The sequence below is a fragment of the Equus caballus genome, chromosome 7, assembly GCF_041296265.1.
Source record: "Equus caballus isolate H_3958 breed thoroughbred chromosome 7, TB-T2T, whole genome shotgun sequence".
Classification (NCBI taxonomy): Eukaryota; Metazoa; Chordata; class Mammalia; order Perissodactyla; family Equidae; genus Equus; species Equus caballus.
The window spans coordinates 1,222,184-1,248,611 of NC_091690.1; the positions used below are offsets into that span (position 1 = coordinate 1,222,184).

The 26,428-nt window shown below is 66.3% G+C and overlaps 1 protein-coding gene across 13 annotated transcripts; it reads left to right on the forward strand.

Annotated features, from left to right (window-relative positions):
- CSNK1G2 (casein kinase 1 gamma 2) lies at positions 1 to 26,177 on the forward strand. Of its 13 annotated transcripts, XM_070272434.1 has the most exons (13): positions 10,918 to 11,021; positions 18,118 to 18,551; positions 23,135 to 23,219; positions 23,459 to 23,499; positions 23,637 to 23,706; positions 23,806 to 23,954; positions 24,064 to 24,298; positions 24,363 to 24,448; positions 24,514 to 24,598; positions 24,756 to 24,904; positions 25,060 to 25,143; positions 25,219 to 25,325; positions 25,416 to 26,177. In XM_070272434.1, exons 3-13 carry the CDS (start codon positions 23,135 to 23,137, stop codon positions 25,468 to 25,470), a joined length of 1,146 nt encoding a protein of 381 aa, XP_070128535.1. In that variant the 5' UTR covers positions 10,918 to 11,021; positions 18,118 to 18,551; the 3' UTR covers positions 25,471 to 26,177. The 13 variants fall into 13 exon arrangements, 10 of the variants coding, with proteins under 10 accessions (XP_023500107.1, XP_023500105.1, XP_070128534.1 ...); XM_023644339.2 differs by lacking the exons at positions 10,918 to 11,021; positions 23,135 to 23,219 and adding an exon at positions 1 to 287; XR_002808983.2 differs by lacking the exons at positions 10,918 to 11,021; positions 23,135 to 23,219 and adding an exon at positions 145 to 287 and having other exon boundaries at positions 24,756 to 24,879.
- Positions 26,178 to 26,428: the final 251 nt, after the last annotated feature.

The following is a 26,428-nucleotide window of genomic DNA, read 5'->3' on the forward strand; positions in this document are numbered from 1 at the left end:
GGGCCCTCCCCCGCGACGCTGGCGGCGTAAGCGCGGGTCGCGGGCGACGCTGCGAGACCGGGGACCGGGCGCCCGCGCGGCGGGGACGGCCCGCGCCCAACATGCGGAGGCCGGCGGCGGCGGCGGCGCGGCAGCGGGGGCCCGAGCGGGCGCCGGAGCCCGAACCGGAGCGCGAGCGGGGCCCGCGGCGGGGGTCGGCGCAGCGCTGCTGAGGGAGCCCGGGCCGCCCAGCCCGGCCGGCCGGCCGCCCGCGGGGCCGCGGCCACGGCCACGGCGGAGGCCGAGAGGTAACGGCGCGCCCGGCTCCCGATCCCGCGGACCCCCTCCCCGGAAACCGCCCCCGCGGACCCCTGCGCTCGCGACCCCCAGTGACCCCCACTCTCCAACCCCGTAGCCCCTACAGCCCACGGACCCCCCGCCTAGACCCCAGCCCCTCACTCTCCCCCGTCTGCTCTCCAGGCCTTGCCCGCCCCCAGCGACCCCCAGACTTAGACCCTGCCGCCTCTCGCCCCTTCTGATCCCCACGCGGCAGCCTCCCTGTCCCCCCAGGTTAGACCCCGCTGCTCCCGCTGTCCCCTCAGCCCCGCCCCACCTCCGCCTTCACTGCCCCCGGTGCCCAGGCCCACTGCCCACTCCCCGTGTGCCCACCCCTCCAGCCCTGGGCCCTGGATCCCCGCCCCTGCCCACCTGGTCCCCGCGCCCCTGCCCACGCCGCCGCGCGCGCTCCCCCGCCCTGGGGTCCTGAAGGCCTTGCTGGGAGAGCCGGGGTCTCGGGGCGGGCAAGGGGCGTGCAGCAGGAGGGGGCTCGTCTGGGGGGACCTGTTGCCGGTGCTGCCTGGGAACTCGCGGCTCTCCCCTGCCTGCCCCTCCCCCTTCCGCCCTCGCCAACCGGCTTTGTTTTCCGGAAACACTTCGGATCAGGGAGGGGGTGAGAGTCTGTGCCCCGGGCGCGGCCACCCCGATCCCCTCCCTGCCCCCTCTGCCCCACGTTTCCGGGGGGGCAGCTTTCACATGAGGGGCTGGGGGCCTAAGGGAGAGCCTCCTGGTGATGTCCCAGGCTGGCGTCCCGGGCGCGGCGGGGCCAGCTGGGTTATTCTCTTGGCCTCGGGATGGCATTGTTTGCAGGAAACGGCCCTGGAGGCTTGCGTGCGCGGAGGTGGAGTCCAGCCTTTTCTCCCCACTTCCTTGCATGGGGGACCCAGGCCTGGCCACTGTCTGGGACTCTGGGGGTGTCCGAGTGTGCATCTGGTGGGGCTCCAGTCCCTGGATCCTCTGTCCCCACCCCGGGGGACAGGGACAGGCTCAGTTGGCGTTTCCCGGCCCCCAGGGGTTCCTGGAGCTCGTGGGAGGGAGAGATGAGTGGGAACGCACAGAGGCTGCCATCGAGGGGGAGCCGGTGGGCGCCGGCGAGCTCGTTCCCATCGGGGAGGGGGTGGCCGCTGGGGGTGGAGAGACTGGGAGCCGGGCCGCAGGTTTGAAAGAGGGAAGTTTGCGGTTGTGGCTGGTAGTTTGTTTTTGTTGTTTGCTTGTGTCTCCGCCACATTGTGCCCCAGAAAGCACTGCTCTGGGCCCCGCAGGCGGACAGATGGGCGGATGGGCGGGGGCTGGCTGCAGCGCCCCCGGGAGTGCACGCGGCCCGGCGCCGGCGTCTCCGGGGCCCAGATGTTTTGTTCAGCCGCTGTGGCGGTGTCTGTGGCCCTGCCTTGGGGAACGCAGCGGCGGGGGGGTGGGGGGGGGGGCGTGCTGGGTTTGGGCCGGGATCCCATAGAGAGCGCCAGGTTGCAGGCTAGGGGGCAGTTGTGTCTGCTGCATTCGGCACGTGGAGGTGTGGCCCGTGCTGGGGGTGGGGACGGAGAACTGGAAGGAGCTGGCTGGACCCTCCACCCCAGCTGTGGGCGGGAGCCCTGGGGTCCGCTGCGGTCACCGGCACGGGTCTGGTTTTCCTGTCCGCAGTTGGCAGCCGGCCCTTCTTGTCTGATTTCCATTCCCTCTCTCCCTTCGCTGAAGCAGATTGGGGCCGAGCGGTTTGTGGCCGGGCTCTGGGCATGTCCCTGTGCTGCGATGACAGCACCCCATGCGGACAGCCTCCTTTGAACGGCTGGTTCTGGTTCCGCCTGACTCTACTTCTCCTCTTAATTACATAGTAGTTACCTCTGGGCTGCGAGAGGAAGTAGGTGAGGTTTGTTAAAAATTGAAAGCCGTCTTATCTGCTCATCCCAGCTTTGGGGAAGCCAGGCGCCAGCCATTAATTTGGTCGACCAGCCAGTGAAGAGGAGTGCTGGGCCGCCCGCGTGCCTGTGCTTTTCCCGGTGGGTCCGAGCAGGCTCTCGGGGCAGGCCTGGGCACCCTGCGGCCGTGTCCCCGCCAGCTGCACAGCGGTGTTTCCCCTGGGGCGCCAGGAACGCCTAGTCCCACAGCTGGCTTGGCTGTCCCTGCTGGGCCCCTGTGAGCTGCCCCAGGTCGGCTCAGGAGCAGCGGGTCCCTTGGGGTTGTGGTGGGGTCAGCTCTCTGTCTTGTCGGACACTTTCTGGGCCCTGAAAACCCAGGGCTGAGCGGCCGGGGACCTGCTCTCGTATGCGGAGCTCATGGTCCATGGGGACCTCTCAGGCTGGGCTGGGAGGGAGCAGGGGAGGCGGCCACGCGGTGCTGGTGGAGTGGTGCCTTCAGGCCTCCGGTGGGCACGGGCCAGTCTGCGTGGGCCGGTTGGCTGTCATTGTTTGACCCCTGGGCAGGAGAGGCCGTTGTGAAGGAGCCTGCGTGCTGATGGGGTCCTGGCCAGCGTCTGGGGTCAGGCCTGGGCCTGGTGGCCACTGTCCTGACGGAGGTCTTGCCGTCTCGAGCTGGGCAGCGGGGGTGCCTGGAGAGCCCTTCCTGTCTGGTCGGGGACGTTCTTGCGCGCAGTGTCTTTCGGCTTAGCGGCCCATCAGGGAAGGGGCGCCTGAGCCAGGGCCTGGTGGGTCTGGAAGCCCCAACCTTGGGCCGCTGCCCCTCCCTATCAGGAGCTTTGGGGGCTGTGCTGGGCGGCCCCTGTCCCCGTGGTACGGATGAGGAGGTCGAGGCCCGAGCGAGCCACTCTGGCGAGGAGGTAAACAGGGTGCCAGCTGGAATTGGCCTCAGCAGGAGGGATGTGGTGGGAGGATTTGGGGTCACGGGCCCGATGGACCAGAGAGGGGGGTGGGCGCCTGCTGCCAGTGAGCCCTTGTCTGTCCCCCCCCCCCCCGCCGGCTGTCGGCCTTGCCCTGGCATCTTGCTCCTGCCTGGTCTTCCGCACAGGCTCCTGGTGCAGGCTGTGCGGCACTGGGCCCTTGCCTCGCGAGGGTCCGTGGGAGGGCTGGAGGGACTCTCGGGGAGGGTGGTAGTCAGCGGCACGTCTTCCCGTTGCTCAGAACTCCCACGCGGCTCCCTGAGCACGTAAACAGACTATGGTCCTGCTGTCACACGGCTGCTCTCCTGGCCCTGTCTGGGGTTCCCTCTCCTAGAACACCTCCCAGTTCCCCTCAGAGGGCAGCATGCAGCCCCCTGCTCCGAGCCTGGCCCCCAGAAGGGGTTCTTCTCTCATCCGGGAGCTCGGCGGTGTCCACGGTTGGTGGCCGCCTGGTGTGGAACAGTCTGGGTCCTGCCGGCTCTGTTCGGCCTGTGTCAGGAGTTGGTTCACTGGTGCACGGGCCCTCGCAAAGTCTGCTCTTAGGGGATTCTGCAAATCCGAAAGGACCATGTGGACGCAGAGGACTGCTTCTCAGAGAGGGCGGCTGGGCAGGGATGGAGCCTGCAGAGCGTGTGTGGGCTGAGAGGGTTCCCGGTGAGGGCGGGGGCAAGGACTCCTCGCTAGGGGTGGGCAGGTGCCCAGGAGCTACCCCAGGGGACAAGGACGAGAGGACCCCAGCTCGCTCTGCCTGACCCTGCAGGGCTGGACGTCTCTCCCATCAGCAGCTCCCTGTCCAGAAGTGGGAGCCCAGCAGGACGTTCTTGGAAGAGTGGACGAGCTGTCCAGTGTCCTCACGTGGCTCAGAGCCCCTCCCGCCAGCAGCAGGTGGGGGCCTGGGTGCAGGCCAGGCGCCCGACAGGGTCCCGGGTCATGGAGGGATCCGAGGTGGCCTCGGGGTGGGCGGGTGCTGTTTGAAAGGTAGAAATAGCTATCACACGTTGTCGCGTGTCGTGACTTCACGTTGGGCCGTGTTCTGAGAGTCTTGGAAATAGTCGTGCTTAAAGGTAACCGCTCAGTTATGCAGACATCCCCGCTCTCCTGAGGGAGGTGACACTGGGCTCTGTGTGGATCTGCAGAATGTGTCCTCTGCTGCAGACCACCAGCCGCTCTTATCTCCACGCGGGGACAGACGGACGGGGCTGCAGGGCCTTCGTCCCAGAGGTACCCCTGAGATGGCGAGCATTTGTGGCTGTGCCCGTCACGGGGGGGCCGCACTCACTGTGGTCCCAGGGCCAGGCTGGTGGGTGACCCAGCCAGGACGTCAGGGCAGGGCTGGGGGGTGGTGGTAAGGGGCAGTGGGCCCAGGACCCCTCATGGCATGCTCCTCCGCCCTGCTGGCGCCTCCCTCTGTCCCTGTTCTCAGCAGCACGGAGGCCAGGGTGTCCCCACCTGGCGCTGTTTGTCAGTGCCCACCCTCCCCTGGCCTGCTGGTCCCACTCACGGGCACCCTGTTCTCCTGAAGCTGCCCCACTGGGCCTGCGGGGGCCCCCCTGTTCTCCTGAAGCTGCCCCAATGGGCCTGCGGGGGACCCCCCTGTTCTCCTGAAGCTGCCCCACTGGGCCTGCGGGGGCTTCCCTGTTCTCCTGGAGCTGCCCCACTGGGCCTGCGGGGGCCCCCGTTCTCCTGAAGCTGCCCCAATGGGCCTGCGGGGGCTTCTGTTGGGGACGCTTTCTATACCTGGGTCTCTCCCCTCAGCGCCGTGGACATCGGACCAGGTCCTTGTCTGGGGCGCCCCCAGTTGTGACCACCACAGCTGTCCCTAGGCGTCACCAAGTATGGGGGAGACCCTCCCCTAGAGACTTCCCACCTGCTTGCATCCACCCAGTGGGTTGGAGCTGTGGGCCTGGGGTCCAGAAGCACAGCCCGCCCTTGCCCCCAGGAGCTGGACCTCTAAGGGAGGAAGAGGGGAGGGGACTGGGGGAGCCTGTCCTCCTGACGGCCAGCAGGGAAGTGGACCTGGAGCAGTGGCCTGGCTGAGGTCCCCCATGGGGCATATGTGGCATCAGCGTCTCCCCTCCTCGCATTGTGCCTCTGAGGATGACTCCCCTTGGCATGTGGCTCTCTCCTGGTTTCATCCCGGGGCTCCAGGCTGTGGGGGGAGTTACACCTGCTGCCTGTGGGTTGGGACTGCCTCGGCAGGTGGGGGCGCCCGGCTGTGGGAACGGCTCTGCCCCAGGCCGGGGACGGGGAGCTGATCAGGATGCCATTCCCCTGGTCTGCGGAGAGCAAAGAGCTGGGCGGGCACTCCGCAGTCCTCCCTCCAAACTGGAGTCCAGCTGGCCTGTCCTGGCGCGCCCTGCAGCTTGTGCCCCTCGCTCAGGCGAGCTGCGGGGTGTGCCAGGCACCTCTGCCGCCTCGGGCTGCAGACCCCCGTCTGTAATGGTTACTCTGGCACCCAGCTCAGCAGCCCGCTTGTGGATGCTGCCGAGTGTTTTTTGGGGGGGGGGGGCAGGGGCAGCAGGTACTCCACCCCAGCGGTGCAGGCAGCTGGCCCATGGCCCCATGGAAACAGGACTCAAGCTGCGTGGGTGGTTGACAGTATGCAGTAGCCTCGTTAAAATGCAAAAAGCAGCAGGTGAAATTTGTTTTATTCATCTCGGTGCATACAGGACCTGACCGCTTACACGTGTGGTCGGCGTCCGAGACTGTCACTGAGGTGGCTGGTCGCTCCTTTCGTTTGGGTGTGCGTTGACACCGCAGCTCGTCCCCAGCTGGAAGCTAAGTTTCCTTTGGAAATGCTTGGCTTTGGGAAATATACAGAACTGCGTAGAAACCGTTCGCGCCCTGGCCAGTGAGTCCTGCGGGGGGTCGATCCAGCTCCCTGTGCCTGTGGCCCCGGCTCCCGCCCGCGCCTTGGCCCGAGGGCACGGGAGCCGGGCAACTTCGTGTCCTTGTGGCCAGGTGAAGGCGAGGGGCCCCCAGCTAGGTTTTAATTTCAGACGAACAACTGAAAATTGCTTCCTGCTAGTCTGTCCCGAACACTGCATGGGACGCCCATGCACCAAGTGGTCCGTTGGTTATCTGAGACTCCGCGTGTGCTGGGCGCCCTGTGTTTATCTGCTCCGTCCAGCACCCTCGGCTGGCGCTGGCCTGCTGGGGCACTGGGTGGCCAGGAACGAGGTGTGACATGGAGAGTCGGGGTGCCGCCTGCTCCTTGGGAGAGAGGGGCTGTCCTGCTGCATGTCTGGCCGGAGGTGGGGCCCGGCCGGGCTGGGCAGCCTGGAGTGTGCCCAGGGCCTCCCAAGGTGGAGCTGCGTGTGCGCACAGATGAGCTATGCTGTCGCCTGCCCGGGTCTGAGAGCACTGTGGTGTGCTGCGTGGGCATGGCACCCACGGCCCAGGGACTGAGCCTGACCTGGGTGCTGGGGGCCTTGGCAGGGCCGTGGGGAAGGCCCGAGCTCGTGGGTGGGACTCGAGTTCTCCCGTGGGCAGTGGGAGTCAGCCCTTCCTCCTCCCCAGCGTCTCGCCACTCGCTGTCTTTTGCCTCCTGTGCACACACACCCCTCGGTGCCTCTGGAATGTTTACGGGCAGCATCTGTCGTGGAGGCCGGCGTCGGTTAGACAGGGCCCAGGAGCGGGAGCCGAGGCTCTCCCGTCGGGCCTAGCATGCGGGCGGCTCTGATCTGCACGGGGATGAGCCATGTGCTCGGAGGGAGGCCCGGCCAGAGCCTCCCCCTCGAGTTCTGTGGGACTGCTGTGTCGGGAGAACACACACTCCACGGTTTGTAGTTGAGATGTGATTCACAGACCATGAGAGTCAGTGAAGTGTGTCCCGCGGTGTTTTCAGCACCTTCGAGGAGCTGTGCAACCGCCACCTCTGTCTAGTTCTAGGACATTGCGCCACCCCAAAAGCAGCCCCGTCCCCACCAGCAGTCACCCTCACCCGCTCCCCAGCCCCTGGCCCCCACAAGCCTGCTCTCTGTCTGTGGAGCTGCCTGTTCTGGACATTTCCCGTCCATGGGGTCACACGCCATGTGTCCTTCTGTGTCTGCTTCTCTCCTTGAACGTGGTGTGTGCAGGTCCGTCCTTGTGCAGCTGTGTCAGGGCCTCGCTCCTCTTCACGGCTGCATCATGTTCCAGCGTGTGGGTGGACACGTGTGTGGACCCGTCGTCCACTGGTGGGCACTGGGGGTGTTTCCACCTTTGGGCATCGTGAGTCCCGCTGCTGAGAACACGCGTGTGCAGGTTTTGTGTGGACGTGCGTTTCGGTTCTCTTGGGTGGACACTGAAGAGTGGGGCTGCCGGGCCATTCCGCGTCTCTGCGATGAACTCTGAGGAGCCGCTGACTGATTTCTAGGGTGGCTGTGCCATTTCTGTCCCCACTGCCGTGGGGGAGGGTCCCATCTCCTCACATCCCTGCTGCGGACGCTTTTCCAGCGGCTGCATCCTGGTGTCTCCTCGCATCGCTTCTCCTGGGCTGAGGTTTCTCCTGACCCTGTATCCCAGCTTCTCCGCCTCGTCAGAGTCCAGGAACGCTGGCTGGTTTCCGGAGCCCGCCGTCCTGCTGCCCTGCACTTTCTAGAAAACCAGGAGTTCTGAGCGTGTGCCGGGCACCGGGGCTCCTGTACAGACAGACAGATGTGCCAGCCTCTGGGTCTCGGTTATGGCGAGTTTTGGGGCCAGGCACCCTCAGCCTCCTCGCCCGCGCTCCTCTGAGCAGGTATGTCCAGAGTCTTAGAGTGACCGACAAGCGCCCCCAGCCCGTGAGACCAGAAAACCACCCTGCTTTCTTGGTGTTTTAAGTAGCAAAACCCACCCGTGCACATGAAGAAAACAAACGTTTCAGCAAAGCGTAAAGGACGTTTTTGAAAAGTCAGGTTCCAAGTGTTGGGCACCGTTCGCGGTGCAGTGAGACCCCTCCAGACGCCGACACACCTGTGTGTCCGTCAGCAGCACCAGCCGCTGCCCTGGAGCCGCCTCCCGCGGGAGCAGCCTCGGGCCTCCTCTGAGTGGAGGAGGGCCTCCTCCACCGTGGAGCGAACAGACCACCCTGGGCTGTGCCCTGGCCAACAGAGTCACCCCCCCCCCTCCCGCTGTCCCCAGGGCCCCGAGCTCGGTCTCCAGGTGAGGTGACAGCCCTCCAGTCCCAAAGCAGGCGCTTCCTCGAATTGCAGGTGAGGATTCTGCCATTGGAGGGGAAGTGAGGCCTGTGTGTGGGGACCTCTGGGCAGGAGGGGCCTGTCGGAGTGCCGAGGGCAGCTCAGGATGGGGAACTGAGCCAGAGGGGAGGGTGGCCGTCGGTGGGGGGAGGGGAGTATGGTGCCTGGCGTCTTGGGCGCCTCTTGCAGGAGGGCCTGCCTCGGTGTTGCCTGTGTTGACTCAACCGCCGCCCTCCTCGCCCTGAGAAAGGCTGCCAAGGTCCCTTGTCCAATGCTGTGCCCAGTTCTGGGGGACATGTCACCCCGAGGGAGCTGGCCGGGCCCCCGCCCACCTCCTGCAGGTGGTCAGGTCCCCTGGGCAGGGCTGAGAGGACCAGGCCACTGTGGGGGATGCTCAGCCCACCCCAGGAAAACTGGGGAACAGGGGCAGTGTCCTCTGCCGTGCACATGGGCCTGTTTGCCGGTGCTTGGGGGCCTTTCGTGTCCTGCCTCCTGGGTCCCCTCACCTGCATCCACCAGCAGCCACCCCTCGCCTTCGCCGGCTCTGCAGGGGTGGGGCTGGGCCCATGCCCACGGGAGCAGCCCTTGCTCCCAAGGGCGGCCAGGCGGATGCGTGGAGGGCGTCCCCCTTCCCTGCCGTGTCCCCACTATTGCTGGGTGCTGTCATCTCGAAGGTGGCACGTGCTCGGTGGGAGGGAGGAAAGAGGATTCCAGGGTGGGAAAGGGGGAGAGGGGCGTCCCGGGTCGTCTCCCCGCCCGCCTCCGCTCCTCCGAGCCAGAAAGAGCTGGGCGACCACTTCCTGGCCCCCGCCACCTGCAGGGCAGGCTCTGGGGCTGCGCCGTGTGCGCTTCCTCTCCGTGTGCGCCTCCTCTCCGTGTGCGCCTCCTCTCCGTGTGCACAGCTGCTGTCAGCTGCGCACAGGGCGGGGCACGGTGGCCCCAGCATGGCTGTGGCAGCCCTGGCAGCCATGTGGCTGTGCGGGTGGTCCTCGCAGAGGCTGGGTGGGCCCTGAGGCTGACAGCGGAGCCCTGTGAGCTGCCCCCTGTGCGCCGGCCCTCCTGTGGCTCTGGCGGGCTGAGCAGCCATGTTCACTCGCGTCATCGTCAGAGATGCTCGTCTGTAAGGCGGTGCGTTTCCTCTGCGGCTCTGCCCCGTCTTCCGTGTCTGTGGGTCTGTTCTGTTTCGCTTGGTCCCCAGTCTTGGCGTTCCTGCCTGTGCCGTGACAGAAAGTACCGCATCCTCAAGGAGTTTGCGGGCAGTGAGTGGGCGCAGGGACACTGCGCAGGGGTGTCGGGAGCCCGGAGGGCCGGCTCGCGGGGCGACGCTGGGGCTGGGGGGCGGATTGGGAGGGGAAGGTTTGGTTCTTTTTAAACAGCCTTTATCTCAGAGCAGTTCTGGAGTCACAGAGACGGCGGGAAGGCAGCTCGGAGACCCCCGTTGCTCACGCCACACGCTGGAGCCGGACATGCTCCCGGCGCTGAGCCGGGGCTGGTGCATTTCATGAACCCGGGGCCCCGCTTTCCTCACACTCCTCAGTCCCCCGGTGTCCTCCTCCGTCCCGGGACCCCATTGGGACCCCGTGTGGCAGGCAGGTGCCGTGGGTCCTCGGGCCCCTCTGGGCCGGGCCACTTCCTGTGACATTCCTTGTGTGGACGCCCGGGGCCATCGAGAGCAGCCCTGGGAAGCCCCTCTTCCCCCCCTCCCGACTCTGGGGGCTCCGGGGAGGCCGCTGCCGCCTCTTCCAGCGTCTAGGATGCCGGCAGTCTGGGGCTGTGGCCACGTCCCTCCAGTCTCACCCCGTCATCACGTGGCTTCTTCCTGCATGTCTCTTGTCTCCTTGTGTGGACACCTGTTGTGGTTAGGGCCCACTCTCATTTGCAAACGAAGTCGCATTCCCAGACTCCGGGGTTGGGGCGTGTCTTTCTGGGGACACAGCCCACACCAAAGACCGAGACAGTTGACCCGGCACGTGCACGGCTCCACCCACACTGCTGGGCCGGTTGACAGCATGTTGCCCAGGTAGCCCTGAGGTGGCCCGTCCCCTGTAAGTCTTCGGCCCTCTCCCCAGAGCATCGGCACATCTCGTCCGCCTGGTGCGCCTTTCGTGAGTGGGCACTGTGACCGACAGTCCCATCGTCCACACCAGCTCCGTCCTCATGGCAGGAAATCCTTGTGCCCTCTCAGGGCATGGTGGGGGCCGCGGCCAGCTTGTGCCAGCTGCTGAGCCTGTCCTGGGGTCTGTGCCCCCTGGGCACTTAGAGGCAACCTCACACCCCTCCTTGCTACACCTGGCCTGCTCCACTCGTTACCCATGCCCTCGGCCAGGTGGGGTATGGTGGCCATGTCCCCGGCCCTGGTGAATCCTGGGAGGAGCTTCTGGGACAGAGCGGGGCTAAGGGGAGGGACGTGTATGTCCAGAGTTGCCTAGAAGGGGCCACACCGGGATCGCACCTGAGTCTGGGCACGTGTTAGTTGGGACTGGTGACCATGTCCGCCGTGTGCTGGGCAGCCCACGAGGGCCCCCGGGAGGGAGGCTGCCCCACCTCTGCCTCCAGCCTCTTCCCGGCTCTGGGCTGGGGATGTGCCGGTGATGTCAGCCCAGGGACTGTGACATCACTGAGTGGAGACGGGCAGAGAAGGGGGTCCCTGGGGCCTCCGCCAGGGGAGCTGGCCCCTGGCCTTGACAAGATGGAGGACCCCAAAAAGAACACGGCAGGTAACAGCTGAGGAGGGCGCTTGCAGGGAACGTGGCCCTGGCCACGGGGCAGTCTCTGCAAGATGCGCTCAGTGTAGACACGGGCGGGACGGCAGCTGCCTGCAGACTGGCCAGCGGTCAGCCACGGCCTGGACCAGCAGGTGGGGGTGGGTGGGAACGTCCTGACATGGAGGTTAGGTTGGCGCAAGGGCCGAGTTGAGCCCACTCCCCGGGAGGGCCTGGCCGCGTCGGGGAGGGCTCTGGATGGGACTGGGGGCCGTGTTGGCTGGGTTGAGCCCAGGTTTATTTTAGGGCTGAGTGAGGCATGGGGGGCCACCTCCCCACTGTGGGTATTTTTAGCCCTGGGCCCAGCTGGCTGACATCAAACACTTCCCTCCGCTCAGGTCTCAGTCTGAGCTTCCACCCAGGTGTGCGGGCGGGGCACCCGTCACCTCCCAGGCCGGCCTTTGGCTCTAGTCCTGGCCCCCATCGGCCCCTCCTTGTTGTCTCCGCTCCCCATAGGTCAGCATGTGACTCGCTCTTGCTGTCCCCCGCAGGTCCTGTCTGGCTTGAGAGGGTCCCAGGAGAGGACCCAGAAGGCCCTGTGTAGCCTTTGGGGGGCGGGGAGCACACCCAGGGCATGCCGGGTCGTCACTTCTAGAGCCATTTCGAGTGTGTGGCCTGCTGGGAATGGGGGAGGCCACTCTGGTTTGGGGGCCGAGCAGGGGTTGGCATCCTCGGGCCGTCCCTGGGAGGGGTCAGGGTCCAGGGCCCCTCACCTGCCTCCCTGGTACCTGCTGGCCTTACAGGCGGCGCCCGTGGGCGCTTCCTGTCATAAGGGGCTGGTGGGGGCAGACATGTGGGCCGAGGGACCTGAGGTGGGGCGTGCGTATGTGAGCATCTCTCCGGTTCACACCCGGGTGCTGGCTGTGTGCTGCCCACGGGGCCCCAGGGGGCCCGACACTGCGCACCAAGCCGCTGCTCCGGGCTCTCAGGCCATGTGTGGGCCGGTCCTCTCCCCGTGCCCCGTCACATGTGTCCTCTGTTGAGGGGCCTCCTCTGAGCCCCTCCGCTGGCAGCTGGAAGCGTGTCTATAAAAGTGCGTCTCTGCTGGGTGGAGGTCCCTCTTCCGGTCAGTGAGACCACGAGAGCGGGGCTGCTACAGAGCAGGGTGGAGTGCCGTGGGCGCCTGGCCGCCCTGGGCCTCAGTTTCTTCCTCTGAACACGGAGGTGGAGTGGATGCCAGGGGAGTCAAGGGTGTGTGGAGGGCATCTGCCGGACTCCGAGCACGTGTAGGTGCCCCATAAATGCTGGAGGCCACCGCTGTACTAGGGTCATTGAAGGTGGCCGCAAGAGGGTTCCTCGGGGAGAGAGTTGCCAGACCCCAGGCCTTGTCACAGGGAGCTGGCGCGAGGATGTGGACTCGTGGGATCCCCAGAACCAGCCGGGGGCATGAGATGTGGCAGCTTCCTGGCCCTCAGGGCCCCCTGCAGGGGCACGGGAGGGGTTTGTGCCCTGGCATGGGGCCGGGCGGAGACGACGACAGATTTCGGGTTGCAGGGCCAAGAGCACCTCCCGCCTTGACCTGAAAGCAGGTGGGGCCACTGCCCAGGAGGGAAGTGAGGACCCCCGAGGGGCTCCTCGAGCGTACTGTGGGGCAGAACGGTGTTGGTCCTTCCTGCCCATAAAAGCCAGTGCACACAGTTGAACCCCAGACTCGAGTGTCTCTGCCTGCAGAGGGGACCACAGGGCACAGCCACTGCCGGGAAGTAGGACTTGGCAGCATGTGCGCCCTGGGCCACCTCCCGGTACCTCTGTTCACAGCGTGGACGCTGCCTGATCTCGTGGTCCCGGAGTTGCGCCCCCGTGTGCCCCCACCCTGTTCCAGTGACCAGGCGACCCCTGTCATGCGTCGGTGTGATCTCAGGTGTAGGGGACGGTCTCCTGTGAACAGGAGAGATCCTCCTGTCAGGCAGAGACGCCAGGCCCGGGACAGAGACCACACCTCTGTCCTCACTTGTCCCCGCTGTGCCCCGCCTGCGTGGGGACCGTCTAGCACGCCCCTTCTGTGTGCGTCCCCGAGATGGCGGCTCTGTGCGGGATGCTTCCTGTGGTCCTGCCAGGGGCAGGTGGGTGTGCCTGGCCCCAGGAGAGTGCGATGGAGGGGCGCGGGAGTACACGCACCAGGGCTCTCCTCATAGTGTCTGAAATGCACACGGGTTTCACATCCACCTCTGATGTGTGTTTGTTTTCCGAATATGCCTTTGTGTGCATGGGTGTCTGCGCATCTGGGCGCGTGCTTGTACATGTGTGTGTTTGTAATTGTCTTCGGGCAGGAAAGAATCCGCTGGAAGCCACCTCTGCGTGTCTCTCCGGGGGGTGGGATGCAGATTCCGGTGACCCTTCGCTGGAATTGGGCTGTTTTCTGAGGAGTGAGAGCTGTGTGTCCAGGTGTCTGGTCCGGGAACAGGAGAGGCTTGGGGTCACTGTGTGCGAGCCTCTACACAGTGGACAGGGCCAAGCCTTCGGCTTTTTGCCTTTAGAAGTTACCAGTACAGGGCCGGCCCAGTGGTGCAGCGGTTAAGTTCACACGTTCCACTTTGGCGGCCCGGGGTTCGCTGGTTCGGGTCCCGGGTGCGGACATGGCACTGCTTGGCAAGCCATGCTGTGGTAGGCATCCCACATATAAAGTAGAGGAATATGGGCATGGATGTTAGCTCTGGTTCAGTCTTCCTTAGCAAAAACAGGAGGGTTGGCAGCAGATGTTACCTTAGGGCTAATCTTCCTCAAAAAAAAAAAAAAAGTTACCAGCACAGGCATCTTTTGCGAAGATCCCGCCCAAGCTGGTTGCTGTTTTGAGGAGCTCAGCCTCCCGCCCGTGCCTGCTCTGTGTGGCCCTCTCGGTGGCTCCAGAGCTGAACCGTGTGCACAGGTTCCTGTGTGGTTGGGTCCTGCCCCCCATGGAAGACCCTCGGCCCCCGTGGCTGTCCCCTGCTGGCTTCCTTCTCATCGTCTTCTGTGCGGCCACGGTCACTTCCTCACATGAACGTGCCTGGCCGCCCCTCGTTTCTGGCTTGGGCTGGGGCTCTGTCGGGGCAGCGGAGCAGCCACGTGCCCAGAAGTAAAGCGAGAGCTGCGGGGAGTGCGATCAGGACCACAGCGAGACGTCAGCTTGTGCCCGCTGGCACGGCCGTGACCAAGCCAGACCTCAGGAAGGGCTGGAGGCTGCGCAGCTGCACCCTCGGCGCGGCAGGCGCAGTGGGCAAGACCGGGAGATGGTGTCAATGCGAGAGCAGCTTGAGGCTCCTCACACATAACAGAGCGTCCCGTCTGAGTGGCACTCCCCTCGTTAGGCACTCGCCCAGGAGAAGTGAAGGCACAGGTCCACGCAGAGACGCGTGCATGAGTGTCCACAGCAGCCTGAGGCCCGAAGCCCCAAGGTGGCAACAAGCCAGGGTCCCTCCACAGGGGAGTGGATGGGCAGATGTGGTCCATCCACGCTGGAACGGGACGCAGCCCTAAAGAGGAGTGAGGCCCTGGCATGGCTGCACCTGGACGGACCTTGAACCCACGATGCTCGGGGAGAAGAGCAGACACCGGGGGACAAATGAGATCTACTCACGTGAGGTGCTTAGAGTCAAATCCAGAGAAACAACGTGGATTTTCGGCTCCAGGGGGGCGCGGAAGGAGAGAGTGGGAGTGGCTGCTGATGGGGACAGGGTTGCTTTTGGGGTGATGGAATGTTCTGGAACTGCTGGTTGCCCAGCTCTGCTGATAGAAACCATGCTTCAGTAACAGCCATTGAACCGTCCCCTTTGAAAGGGTGAGTCGTGTGGTCCGGGGTTTCTATTTCCTTGATGTAAACGGCAATGAGCCAGGGACTCAGACACAAAAGCGTGGGCCTCCCACCCTCGGCGCAGGGAAGTGCTGGGCGTCCTTTGTAGCAGCGGCCGCTGCACCCCAGATGTGCCCTGTGGGCCTCACCCCGGGACACGGCCTGGGGGCTTGGGAGGACGCGAGGAGGGTTGCTATTGAACAGCCAGCTGGAGGCTGAGGCCTGTCTGCGCAGATGGGCCTGCCGCCGAGGCCACGGGCGCATTTGGAGGCTTTCGTGCGGTTTCCAGGTGCACGCGACCCCTGGCCCAGCCGCCTCATGTTCCCTCCTGGCCGCTGTCCCGAGGCCCCTGTCCCCGTCACGCCTTCCAGGCTGTGCCAGTGGCGTGGCGGGTGCCATCGATGGAGCCTGGCAGGTGGGGATCCCCACAGGCCCCCTTCCCCCCGCCCTGTCCAGCCCCTGCTCCTGGCAGACATGCCCTTGGTGCCTTCTCATCTCAACCCCCCTGGTCACCGGTGCCCACCTGAGTGATGGCCCCAAAGCAGGCCAGGCCCCACCCCTTCCTGACTGAAAGCCCCAGGTCACTTCCACGTGCAGTGGGGTGGAGCACGCGACTCTGGGGCTGGGTCCTCCAAGTGCCCCCTGGCCCAGAGGGGAGGAAGCCCCTTAGCTGGCGGAGGTCCACGTGCTGCCCCCTCGCCAGGCTCCCCGTCCCCTCAAGGGTGGGGACTTGGGGCACCGGAAGCTCCTCGAGAAGAGCGGCGCTTGAGCCCGGCGTGACTCGCAGTGCACACGCGTTACAGGTCAGCGAACCACGCGGCGCCCGTGGACACGGAGAGCCCGTGGTTCTCAGGAAGCTTGGGTTGATGGCCAGATTCTCCCGCTGGTGACCAGCCTGGGTTCCAGGTCTTCCTGTGCGGACTGAGACCTGAAACAGGCCGCAGACCCCACTTGGGAGCAGCCTCTGCGGGCTCAGTGCTGTTCGCGTCCGGACGGCACCCCCGCGGCCTGCTCCCCATCGCCTGCCATCGTGGCAGCCGCCTCACTGGGGTTCCCACAGGGCGGGGACGGGCCGGGACCTGCAGCTCCGCCGGCTTCCGAGGGTGGACCGTCCCCGGGGCTGAAGGCACTGCGAGGAGCAGTATGTCACTGTCCCTGTGTCTCACCCGGAGGGGACGGATGGAGAAGACCCTGGACGTAGATAAAGTGGCCAACAGTGAAGCGATGGGGGGTCCAGGGTTTATTACCTTTGTTTTATTGTAATTATTTCCTTGTAAGTTTATGTAAGTTTACGTACTTTCATCTGCATTGCCGCTGCTCGCGGTCAACTCCCAAATTCCCAACAGCAAACAGTCCCCACAGGTGATGGGTCACAGGTCAGGAGGTGGCCTGGCCCCTCTCTTGAAATTCCAGGACAGCTGCAAGTGGGCAGCCTGTGGCCTGCTCCCTGCGCCACCTCGGCCCGGGCTCCTGGTTCGCAGCCGCCTCGCCTCCAGTGGGAGCGTCCCCCCCCCCCCCACCGCGGGCGGGGCTTGTCCCAGGCCCCAGGGAGCGCAGGGCTGTGTCCTCACACGGGGCCTCCCCGGAGCCCAGGGAGATGGAGACGCACGGGGAGTGGGGGCTCCCGGGACGGGGTCCACTCTGAGCTGGCCCGGGCGTCTCTGCTTTGAGCCTGGTGACTAGCGTGTCCTTTGTACGCCATGGAAGGTGCTGTTCTCGGGCTGGGGTGGGCCGGACGCTTGGCCACTGTGCTGGATGGTGATAGCCAGGAGGGCACTGAGGCGTGTCCAGATGGGCAGGCACTGTGGCGGCCGATCCCAGTGACCCCGGGGTCAGTGGGGGACCTGGGAGTTGGGTTGGCAGCTCACCAGGAAGGACTGCCTAGGGGAGCACCCGCAGCATTGGAGCCGGGCCCAGGGGCCCGCCAGGCCAGGCCTGTGCGGTGCTTCTTGTTGGGGCTGACCTGTCCGCACGGCTTGTTCTCGTCCTTGGGAAAGGCCAGCGAGTCACCCTGGTTTCAGCACCGTGAGGTTTTGCCTGAGCCCTGGGCCCCCGCCCGCCCGGACGGTGCGGGGTCTGCCCGCTGTGGGCCTGTGCTCTGGCCGGGTGGCCGCGACGGGACCCAGCCTCAGCCAGTCGCCAGGAGGTGGGCAGTCTGCGTGGGCGGCCGAGCCGGGGCGGGCGTGCACACACGTGTGGGGTGTGCGTGGTGTGCACGCGTGTGTGGTGCGCGTGTGGGGGAGTGCAGGAGTGCGTGCACGCCCCGGGTCCTTTCCACCTTGTGGTCCCATGTCTCCGTGCATGTGTGGCGGGGATCCCCTCTGTGGAGCAGCCCCACCCCCTCACTCCCAGGAGCCCAGGGCCAGCAGAGGGCTCTGTCCTCCATGTGCTTCTCAGGCCCCACTCTCATGTCCCCATTGCCATCCCCAGCACTCCGTTTCGACGTCTGGGTGGGCACTTCTTGGTTGATTTGAGTGGGGTGACTGGCTGGGATGGGGGGGACTAGGTTCGGGGAGAGCTTGTGGGCTCAGGATGGGTCGAGGGAGGGAGCCGGGGCTGCGGGCAGGCCCTGGGTGCCCACGCTGTGCCCAGCCCTGCTGGGATGTCTGCCCCTCCCTGCGTCCTGGGAAGCTGCTCGGGCACCTGCCATCCTCTCTGCGGCCCCTTCCTGCCCAGTCACCCTTTGCCAGGCTTGCTCTTGCCACTGCGGCCAGTCACCCGGCTGACCACAGGGTCACAGGCTCCTGGAACTAGGCCTGGGGCCTTTCACATCTCCTGGACGTCCCAGGTTCAGGGGACAACTTGGAGGTCCCCAGGGACTCTGCTCTGCCATTGGTCATCTTTCCTCCTCCTCTGAGCGGCGCTGTGGCTTGGGGAAGGGGGCTGTGGCGGGCTGACCCCTAGTGTCTCTGCGCCAGGCCTGGGGCCCCTTCCTGGCTCCAGGGTTCTGGGGCCTCTCACTCGATTGGCGTTACCCGTCCTAGCACTGTCGTCCTTGAGCCGTGTTGTGGCGGTCACACGACGGAGTGTCCCCCCCTTGACGCGGGGCTTCACGAGGGCCTCAGCCACCTGTTCTCTGTGCCCCAGGAAGTCACGGTCGCTCTCGCGCCTTCAGAGCTCTTTCCAGAATGCTGTCTCACCGCAGGAGCCCCCTTGTGGTGTCGCCCTCAGTTAACGCTGACCTCCCCCGTCCCCCGGGTCCCCTGCCGGGCTGCGTGCCGGGTCTCGCAGCATCATGGGGGGCATCGCACCTGCTAATCTGTGCCTCTGTTTCTCCGCCAGCCGGGAGCCACGAGATTTGAGGCGGCGGGACCTGTCAGCAGAATGTGTCCTCCCCCCGCGCACAGCCCCAAGGCCACCGAGATGAGAGCCGCGGCTTGGCCCTCGCGAGCGCCAGCGTCTCACTAGCCGGGGTCCGCCGGCCGCCATGGTGTGCTAGCCCTGGAGAGCCACCTGCGATCTCACGTCTCCACAGACCCGGGATTTGCACGGCAGCAGAGTCACCGTGGAGAGGCCAGGGTACCACAAACTTATGGATTTTGACAAGAAAGGAGGGAAAGGGGAATCGGAGGAGGGCCGGAGAATGTCCAAGGCCGGCGGCCGGACCAGCCACGGTGTCCGGACTTCGGGGACCAGCTCAGGGGTCCTGATGGTGGGCCCCAACTTCCGGGTCGGGAAGAAGATAGGCTGTGGCAACTTCGGGGAGCTCCGGCTAGGTGAGCCCTGCTCATTCGCATTCGGGGGGTGGGGGGAGGGCTGCCTGGGGGCACGGCCGTACGCAGACAGACCCCCAGACTGTCGGGACCGGGAGCACAGGTACGTATGTGGGGTCCCCTACCCCAGGAGGAGGAGGTTGTGCGGGAGCCCGGCCCCCCCCAAACTCCAAGGGGTCTGGGCCCACACACCAAGGGCCACCCCGGGGGTCCAGGTGTGGCTACAAGTCCAGCACTTGGCTCGGGGCTGGGGCGAGCCAGGCTTGGGGTTCCTGAGCTAAAAGGCCGTCGAGGGCGGGGGCCCGAGCTCTGTCTGCCGGTGGGAGGGATGCGGGGCTGTCACGGTCAGTGATGGAGACGGCCATGGGTGCCGGACAGACAGCACCCTCCCCAGAGCCCAGCCCGGCTGCCTGGCAGAGCGGCCACTCTTCAGCTTGCCCTGGATGGCGCCTCTTTGACCTGGCCCTGCTGCCCCCTAGGACGTGCGTGTGCACACAGACATATGCTCGCACATACGTGGGCACACACACACTCCCCCCAGGCCCAGAACTGACCTGCAGCCTGAGGGTCCCTGTATGGCCTGAGCGGCCGTCGTGGCCCCGTCCTGGGCATCGGGAGCAGCAGCCTGGACAGAGCAAGTCTGTGTAGACAGACGAGCGCGTGTGTATCGGGGGCCCTGGGAGGCTTGCTTTTATTTCAGACGTTTCCTAACTCTGGGGCGCGTGTTCTTGCGGCTTGGCGTGGTTTGAGAGTTGCCACATTGTCATGGTGCTGGTCGTGGTTGCCCCATTGCTCTGTCCGTGTGTCAACTGAGTGCCTTTCACTGTCCGCCCTCCTGCTCGGGGACGCTGGGCCACGCCCAGGTTTGGCTGCTGTGAGCTCAGCGTCCTTCTCTGGGTCTCGGTCGCGTGTCCTCGTTGAAGCGCGGGGTCGGGAGGAGGGCCGTGCCTAGGAGAAGTGCTGTGGGCGCCTGGAGCGCTGGGCTCCGCGTCCCACCAGCCCTGGGGTCAGGCTGCCCTGTCTGGGCGTGTCAGCGGCTGTGAGTGTGTCTCACGTGAGCTGTTTGCACTTCTCTGCTGAAAGATGTTGAGCAACATTGTGTTTCATGTCTTTTTCGGGTTGTTTTGAGGATTTTTTCTTTATCTTCAGTTCTAAATCTGGATGCTGCCTTGCTCAGGGGTGGTTTTCTCTGTTTATCCTGCTTGGGGTTCGTGGAGCTTCTTGAATCTTTTTCAGTGGTATTCACGCTTTTTCATTAGACTTGGGAAACTTTACCTGTTATCTCTTCAGATGTTTGCCCGCCTCGGTCTGCTCTCTGCTCCTCCACCCTTGTCGCACGGAGGCAGGCAGTGGGCGCTGTCGCTCGGGCCCATCGTGCAGCCCCTTTTCTCTCGCTTCAGCCTGGACAGTGTTCGCGCCCTGCTCCAGGGTCCCCTTTCTTCCTGTCTGCACTGTAGTCTGGCGGGAGCCACCCAGGGATTTCTCCTTTCACACGTCGTATTTTCTCTTCATTTGACTCCCGTTTCCCTCTGGACCTTTCTCTTGAAATCCTCGAGTGCTTGCGGCCGTGGTGCTCTGACTGTGTTCTTGCTCGTCCCGGTCCCCTGTCCCCCGCGCTCACGCGTCTGGTGGTCTCCGTCGTGCATTGGGCAGTGTGGCGCCGCGCGTTCGGTCTGGGTTGAGCTTCGTCCTGCCGACTGGTCTCGACTCCGTCTGGGACTGGTTTTTGCCCCGCTCGGGAGCTGAGAGCAGATGCCCCCAGGGCTAGAGCTGCCGTCCCCAGGGTGTGGCCTTCCTGGATTCCTGGTGGAGTGTCAGCGGGTTCAGGAGGCCTCCACGCTCTGGGCGGCTGCAGCTCCAGCGTCCTCCCGCCTCGTGCGGCCCCAGAACCTCCCGTCTGCGCACGGGCCCTGGGGAGTTGCTCTTTGAGGTCCTGCAGATGCTCACCTTCCGCCTGCTCAGCTGAAACGGCGACACGGGCATCGCCGAGGCTCTCAGGGCCAGAGCCTGTAAACCCACAGACCTCAGATGCGTGCACGCACGTGTGCCCACAGACACGCACACACGCTCCCTTCAACCTCGGGCTGGACTCCAAGGACTGGGTCTCCCAGGGCTCAAAGCACGAAGCGTCTTCAAGACACAGGATGAAAGCGCCAGGCACCGTGAAGGATCAGTTAGACTCGGGCACCGTTTAGCGCGTCTGCTTGTCAGCACCGTCAGAGCCTGGACGGGCGAGCCATGGCCCAGGAGGTGCTGCCGTCAGAGCCCAGCTGGCAAAGCACTGGTACCCAGGGGACCGACCGGATGAGGATGCGATGGTAAAGGGACAGACGCCCCAACTAAAAGCGGGCAAGAGGTTGGAGCAGACGCTTCGCAAGAGCAGACGGACGATGGCCCGTCTGGCACCGATCAGAGCAGCTCTGCTGTAAGGGAATGCCTGAGACCACCAGGCGTCCCCTGCACATGGGGTATGTCCCGATGCCGCCCAGCCGGGAACAGGAATGAGCCCTGGGCACACCACAGCACGGGGCGTCTCCACCGCACTGGGCCCTGGGACAGGAGCCAGGGAGGAGAGCGCGTGCGGGCGGTTCACCCTGGGGGCCCTCCCGGAGGAGACGGTGGGCCTTGACCTGGAGGGGCGATGACCTTCTGTCATGATGGGAGGGGGGTGGCCCAGGCTCACAGGTGTGCGCTCCGACGTGTGCGCTGCCCAGGGACGTGGCGCCCCCCGAGGGAAGGAGGGGACCATGAGGAGGCGCTGAACTCGGTCTCTGGCTGGAGCGTTTCGGGGCCGGGGCCGCTCTCTAAGAGCAGGAGATTGACGGGTGACGGACGTGCAGATATATCAGCAACGGAACAGACACGGTGAACAGCCGATGGTGTGATCCAGGCGCTGAGGGTTTGGCTGTGCTGTGCGTTTGAAACTCCCCTGAGAAAGCGTTGGGGGAACACGTGAGGCACCTCGGTTTTTGTCAAACCCAGGAACCAGGACTGGAAGCAAGCTGGCTTTCCCTGCTGACAGGCGCCTGAGGGCCTTGCGGTCCCCGCAGAGACTGGGCACCCCCGCGCCCCATCCAGGCAGGGGCAGGAAACGGGGTCCTCGTGACGGGAAAGAGATGGGGAGAGGCGCAGCGGACGGCCCTGGATGCACGGTGGTGGCGCGTGGAGGCCGGCGGCGGCTCCATCGGCAGCCAGAGGTGGAGGGCTCGCCGGGCGCTGCCTGTGCCAGCACGACATCAGCTGTGTTTCTCTGTCCCAGCAGCCACCAGTCGGGAAAAAACATACAAACGTCACCAGGCATCCGAGCGCCAAGCCCGCCTGGTGCCTCCTGCCCGGATCTGAGGAAGCACACCCGGGCTCTCCACGCCACCAGCCACGGGCACCACGAGCAGCCGCGTGGAAGGGGTGGGTCGGTGTAGGATGCCCCCCTGAGGTCTGCAGACTCCGTGGCACTGCAGCAGGGCTCTGGGGAGACCACCGGCGGACTTGGCTGCGTGCGGACGCAGATGCCTCAGGACCAGATGGAGCGGGCGGGGGGACCTGGCCACCACCTGAGGTCGTCCACAGAGGGACGGCCTGAGCGCATGTCACCCGGACTGTCCCGCTGCAGCAGGGTGGATGGGGGTGAGGCCTCCTCCCACGGTGGACCCCCTCAGGCCTGACAACAGCAGCACCTGGAGGAGTGGGGACCCGCGTGGGGCTGTGTGCGTGCGGTCAGCACCTGGCGAAGGCGGTCTTGGGACAAAGGCTGCACAGGACGGCGCTGGGAGGGCTGCGGGACCAGAGCACTGGCGCATGTGCGCACAGCGCTGTGTACGGCAACCCGAAAATGATACGAGGGCCTGGGGCGGCCCTGCCTCCCATGGCAGGTCACCAGGGGTGATGACAGGACTGTCTGGCGCTCTGCCCGCACTAGGGACCATAACAGGTGGAAAAGTGGACCTCAGGAGACCCCGGGGCTCGTGCTGGGGCAGCTCCGTGAGGTTGCGTGGGCAGGCTCTTTCTCTACAGGCGCTGGGGGTCCTGGGGGCTGGGCTCGGGGAGGCCTGGCCCGGCCGCGTCTGTTTCCACCCTGAGAGGGACACGGGTTCCCCACCTGGGCATGCGGCTCTGTCACCTGGGGAGCCGGCCGTGGGCCCTCCTGAGTGGGCAGGGTCTCAGCTGACACAGCTGGGCCGGGGCCTGCATCGGGGTCCCAGTGCGGGCGAGGGGCGCGGGAGGAGAGTGAGTCGTGTGGGGGTGTAACATAGCTCCTGGTGACTTCTGTCCTGGGCCCCCCACTGCACAGTCATGGGGCGGGGGAGAGGAGGCACGGCCTGCGTCCCCTGGGGGTGGGGGGCGGCTCCGGGATTGCAGTCTGCCACCTCAAGTCTGTGAGTCCCACACGAAGGCATCGAGCGGACTCAGTCAAGTTACCGGGCAGCCCTGGGGGAGATTGGGTGGGGGCGCCCGCATGGGGGGCTTCCCGAGCATCTGGGGCAGTGTGGTGGGGAGGGCACTGCCGAGTCTCCTCCAGCTTTGCCGCAGCGGGAGTGGATGAAGGGCCATGGGGTCACGGGGTCTTTGTTCTATTTTCCCTTTTTTAGATGGGACAGTTGGAGGCCCTGGCGCGCTGGTGGGGAGGACCCCGCAGAGGAGTTGGGAGCAGCCCCTTGAGTGGGCCGAGGCAGGGTTGGCCTGGGGGTGGGCGGGGTGCCGGGGTGACTTTGGGGGCTGGGGTGGGTGGGGTGCTGGGGGGTCAGCAGGAAGGTGGTGGGGGTGCCAAGAGAGGAGGGTGCGGGGCCCCTGGGGGCCTCCCACGGCGGCGCGGGGTGCCTTGCAGACCGGGCGGGCTGGGCCGAGCTCAGGGGGCTGGGGGACAGGAGTTGGCCCTCGGAGGGCCCTGCGAGCTGACTGCCTCTCCTCCACAGGGAAGAATCTCTATACAAATGAATACGTAGCTATCAAATTGGTGAGTCGGGGCCCTGACCCCCGCCCCCTCCAGCCGCCTGGGCCCCCGCTCACACCCGCGCAGCAGCCCTGGGGTGGGGTCTCGGGGCTGGGGGAGGAGCGCGCCGGCGCCCCGGTGACGGCCGCCTGTGCCCGCAGGAGCCCATCAAGTCCCGGGCGCCGCAGCTGCACCTGGAGTACCGCTTCTACAAGCAGCTCAGCGCCGCAGGTACCGGGGGCGCGCGGGGCGGGGCGGGGCGCGCAGGGCGGGGCGGGGCGGGGCCGGGGCGCGCGGGCGCCACACGAGCGAGTGTCCGTCCGCCCGCAGAGGGCGTCCCTCAGGTCTATTATTTTGGCCCGTGCGGGAAGTACAACGCCATGGTGCTGGAGCTGCTCGGGCCCAGCCTGGAGGACCTGTTCGACCTGTGCGACCGCACGTTCACGCTCAAGACGGTGCTCATGATCGCCATCCAGCTGGTGCGCGGCGCGCGGGTGGCTGGGGGGGGGGTGGGGAGGAGGCGCGGCGGGGGCGGCGGCGGGGCTGGGTGGCCTGGGTCCCACCCGCGACGACCGCGTGCCCCCCCAGATCACGCGCATGGAGTACGTGCACACCAAGAGCCTCATCTACCGCGATGTGAAGCCCGAGAACTTCCTGGTGGGCCGGCCGGGCAGCAAGCGGCAGCACGCCATCCACATCATCGACTTCGGCCTGGCCAAGGAGTACATCGACCCCGAGACCAAGAAGCACATCCCGTACCGCGAGCACAAGAGCCTCACGGGCACGGCGCGCTACATGAGCATCAACACGCACCTGGGCAAGGGTGAGCGGCGCGCGGGCCGGGCGGGGGGGCGCGGGGGCCGCGCTGACCTGCTGTCCCCCCGCAGAGCAGAGCCGCCGCGACGACCTGGAGGCGCTGGGCCACATGTTCATGTACTTCCTGCGCGGCAGCCTGCCCTGGCAGGGGCTCAAGGTGGGTGCGGGCCGGGGGGCGGGCCTGGCGGCCTCCGCGGCCGGGTGCTGACCGCTCTCCCGCAGGCCGACACGCTCAAGGAGCGCTACCAGAAGATCGGGGACACCAAGCGGGCCACGCCCATCGAGGTGCTGTGCGAGAGCTTCCCAGGTGAGCCGACCCGCCCCGGCCCCTGCTCCCCGCACCCCCTGCCCCTTGCAACCCCAGCCCCTGCTCCCCGGGCCCCCTGGCCCTGCCCGTGCCCCTCGCTGTGCATCCCCGGACCCCCGCCCTGTGCCAGCCCCAGCCTGCCGCTCGCTCTCCGCAGAGGAGATGGCCACGTACCTGCGCTACGTGCGGCGCCTGGACTTCTTCGAGAAACCGGACTATGACTACCTGCGCAAGCTCTTCACCGACCTCTTCGACCGCAGCGGCTTCGTGTTCGACTATGAGTACGACTGGGCCGGGAAGCCCCTGGTACGTGGGCGGGGACGACCCGGGGGGCGTGCAGGGAGCCCCTGGTAAGTGGGGGTGGGACCCTGGATGTGGGGCAGGACTTTGGTCGTGAAGCCACGGGCCCTGGGCAGCAGGGGGGCGGGCGGCGGCCTCAGCCTGCGTCCTGTGCCCCGCAGCCGACGCCCATCGGCACGGTCCACACCGACCTGCCCTCGCAGCCTCAGTCTCGGGACAAAGCCCAGCTACACGGCAAAAACCAGGTGAGGGGCCGGGCCCAGGACCCCGACGGGGGCGGGCGGGGGCCACGTGACTCCATGTTGCCCCCTGCCCCCCAGGCGCTGAACTCCACCAACGGGGAGCTGAATGCCGACGACCCCACTGCCGGTCACTCCAACGCACCCATCACTGCGCCGGCCGAGGTGGAGGTGGCTGACGACACCAAGTAAGGCTGGGTGGCAGCCGAGGCTGGGGCGCCCTGGGCCACCCGCCCCCGAGCCCCTGGCCCACCTCCCGCCCCTCACCGTCCCTCCAGGTGCTGCTGTTTTTTCAAGAGAAGGAAGAGAAAATCCTTGCAGCGACACAAGTGACGAGGGCGGTCTCTGGACCCTCTGCCGCGGCCCTCAGGGCGCTTGTCACGGCCGTGGCCCAGCGGACGTGGACTGTGGCCGCCGGGCTGCGAGCCCCCGGCCGCCCTTCACAGACTCGGGCCGAGCTTCCCCCCGTGTCTGGCCGCCCCACCGAGAGCACTAACTGTCCGCCCGGAGCGCGCCGGCCGCCGTTGCAGTGAGTAGAGGCGCCGGTGGTGTCATAAAGTCCAGCTTGTCTCCCTCGATCCAAAGGCCGTTTTCTCGAGGGGGCGCTGCGGGCGTCGCTGCCGGGGGCGAGCCGCCTGGGCCTCCCTGCGCCAGAGGGCACGGCGGGGTGGGCGGCCCCCAACCAAAATGCTGCACCAAAGCTTGGGCCGCCGTGGCCCTCGGGCCAGCCGCGCCTGCTCGCCGAGCTGCGCCCAGACCCGCCCCGGGCGGCCCGCTCGACCCGGCCTGGCAGCCCATGTGGGCTCCTGTGTCCGCTGCGGCGCTGGCCAGCGAGGGGACGGGCGCTCGGCTGGGCCGCAGGCGCAGGGGCGGCACCCATGGGACTGCGTGCGTCCTGGAGGCCCGGGCGCTGTGCAGGCGGCCGTGCGTCTGGGTCCTGCTTCACCGAGTGTACAGAATGGCACTTCCGTTTCTCTCATGCTTCCTGGAAGCCATAGAACTTAGGGGCTTTTTTAAAAAAATAAAGGAAAACGAAACCAGTCCTGAGTGTGGTGTCCGGTCTTTCCAAGAGGTAGAGGCAGCGCCCTGCCCCCAGGAAGGGACAGCACCGCAGGTGGTGACGATCTGGATGGAGCCCGGGCGTGGCGGCCCCCTCTTGGGGGACGGGCAGTGGGAACAGCGGAGGGCCGGCTGGTCCTGTGGGGACAGGCAGGGGACACGGTTGCCTGCCCGGGAGGAGAGTGGGGAGTCACAGGCAGGGATCTGGGTGACGGGCGTGGCGTCGGCCGTC

Bases quoted from the DNA above. Each gene is read 5' to 3' on its own strand.
- CSNK1G2 (XM_023644337.2), top strand. From the start codon at position 18,368: ATGGATTTTGACAAGAAAGGAGGGAAAGGGGAATCGGAGGAGGGCCGG. The intron at 24,599-24,755 runs GTGAGCCGACCC...CGCTCTCCGCAG, and splicing joins GCTGTGCGAGAGCTTCCCAG to AGGAGATGGCCACGTACCTG. The intron at 24,905-25,059 runs GTACGTGGGCGG...TGTGCCCCGCAG, and splicing joins ACTGGGCCGGGAAGCCCCTG to CCGACGCCCATCGGCACGGT.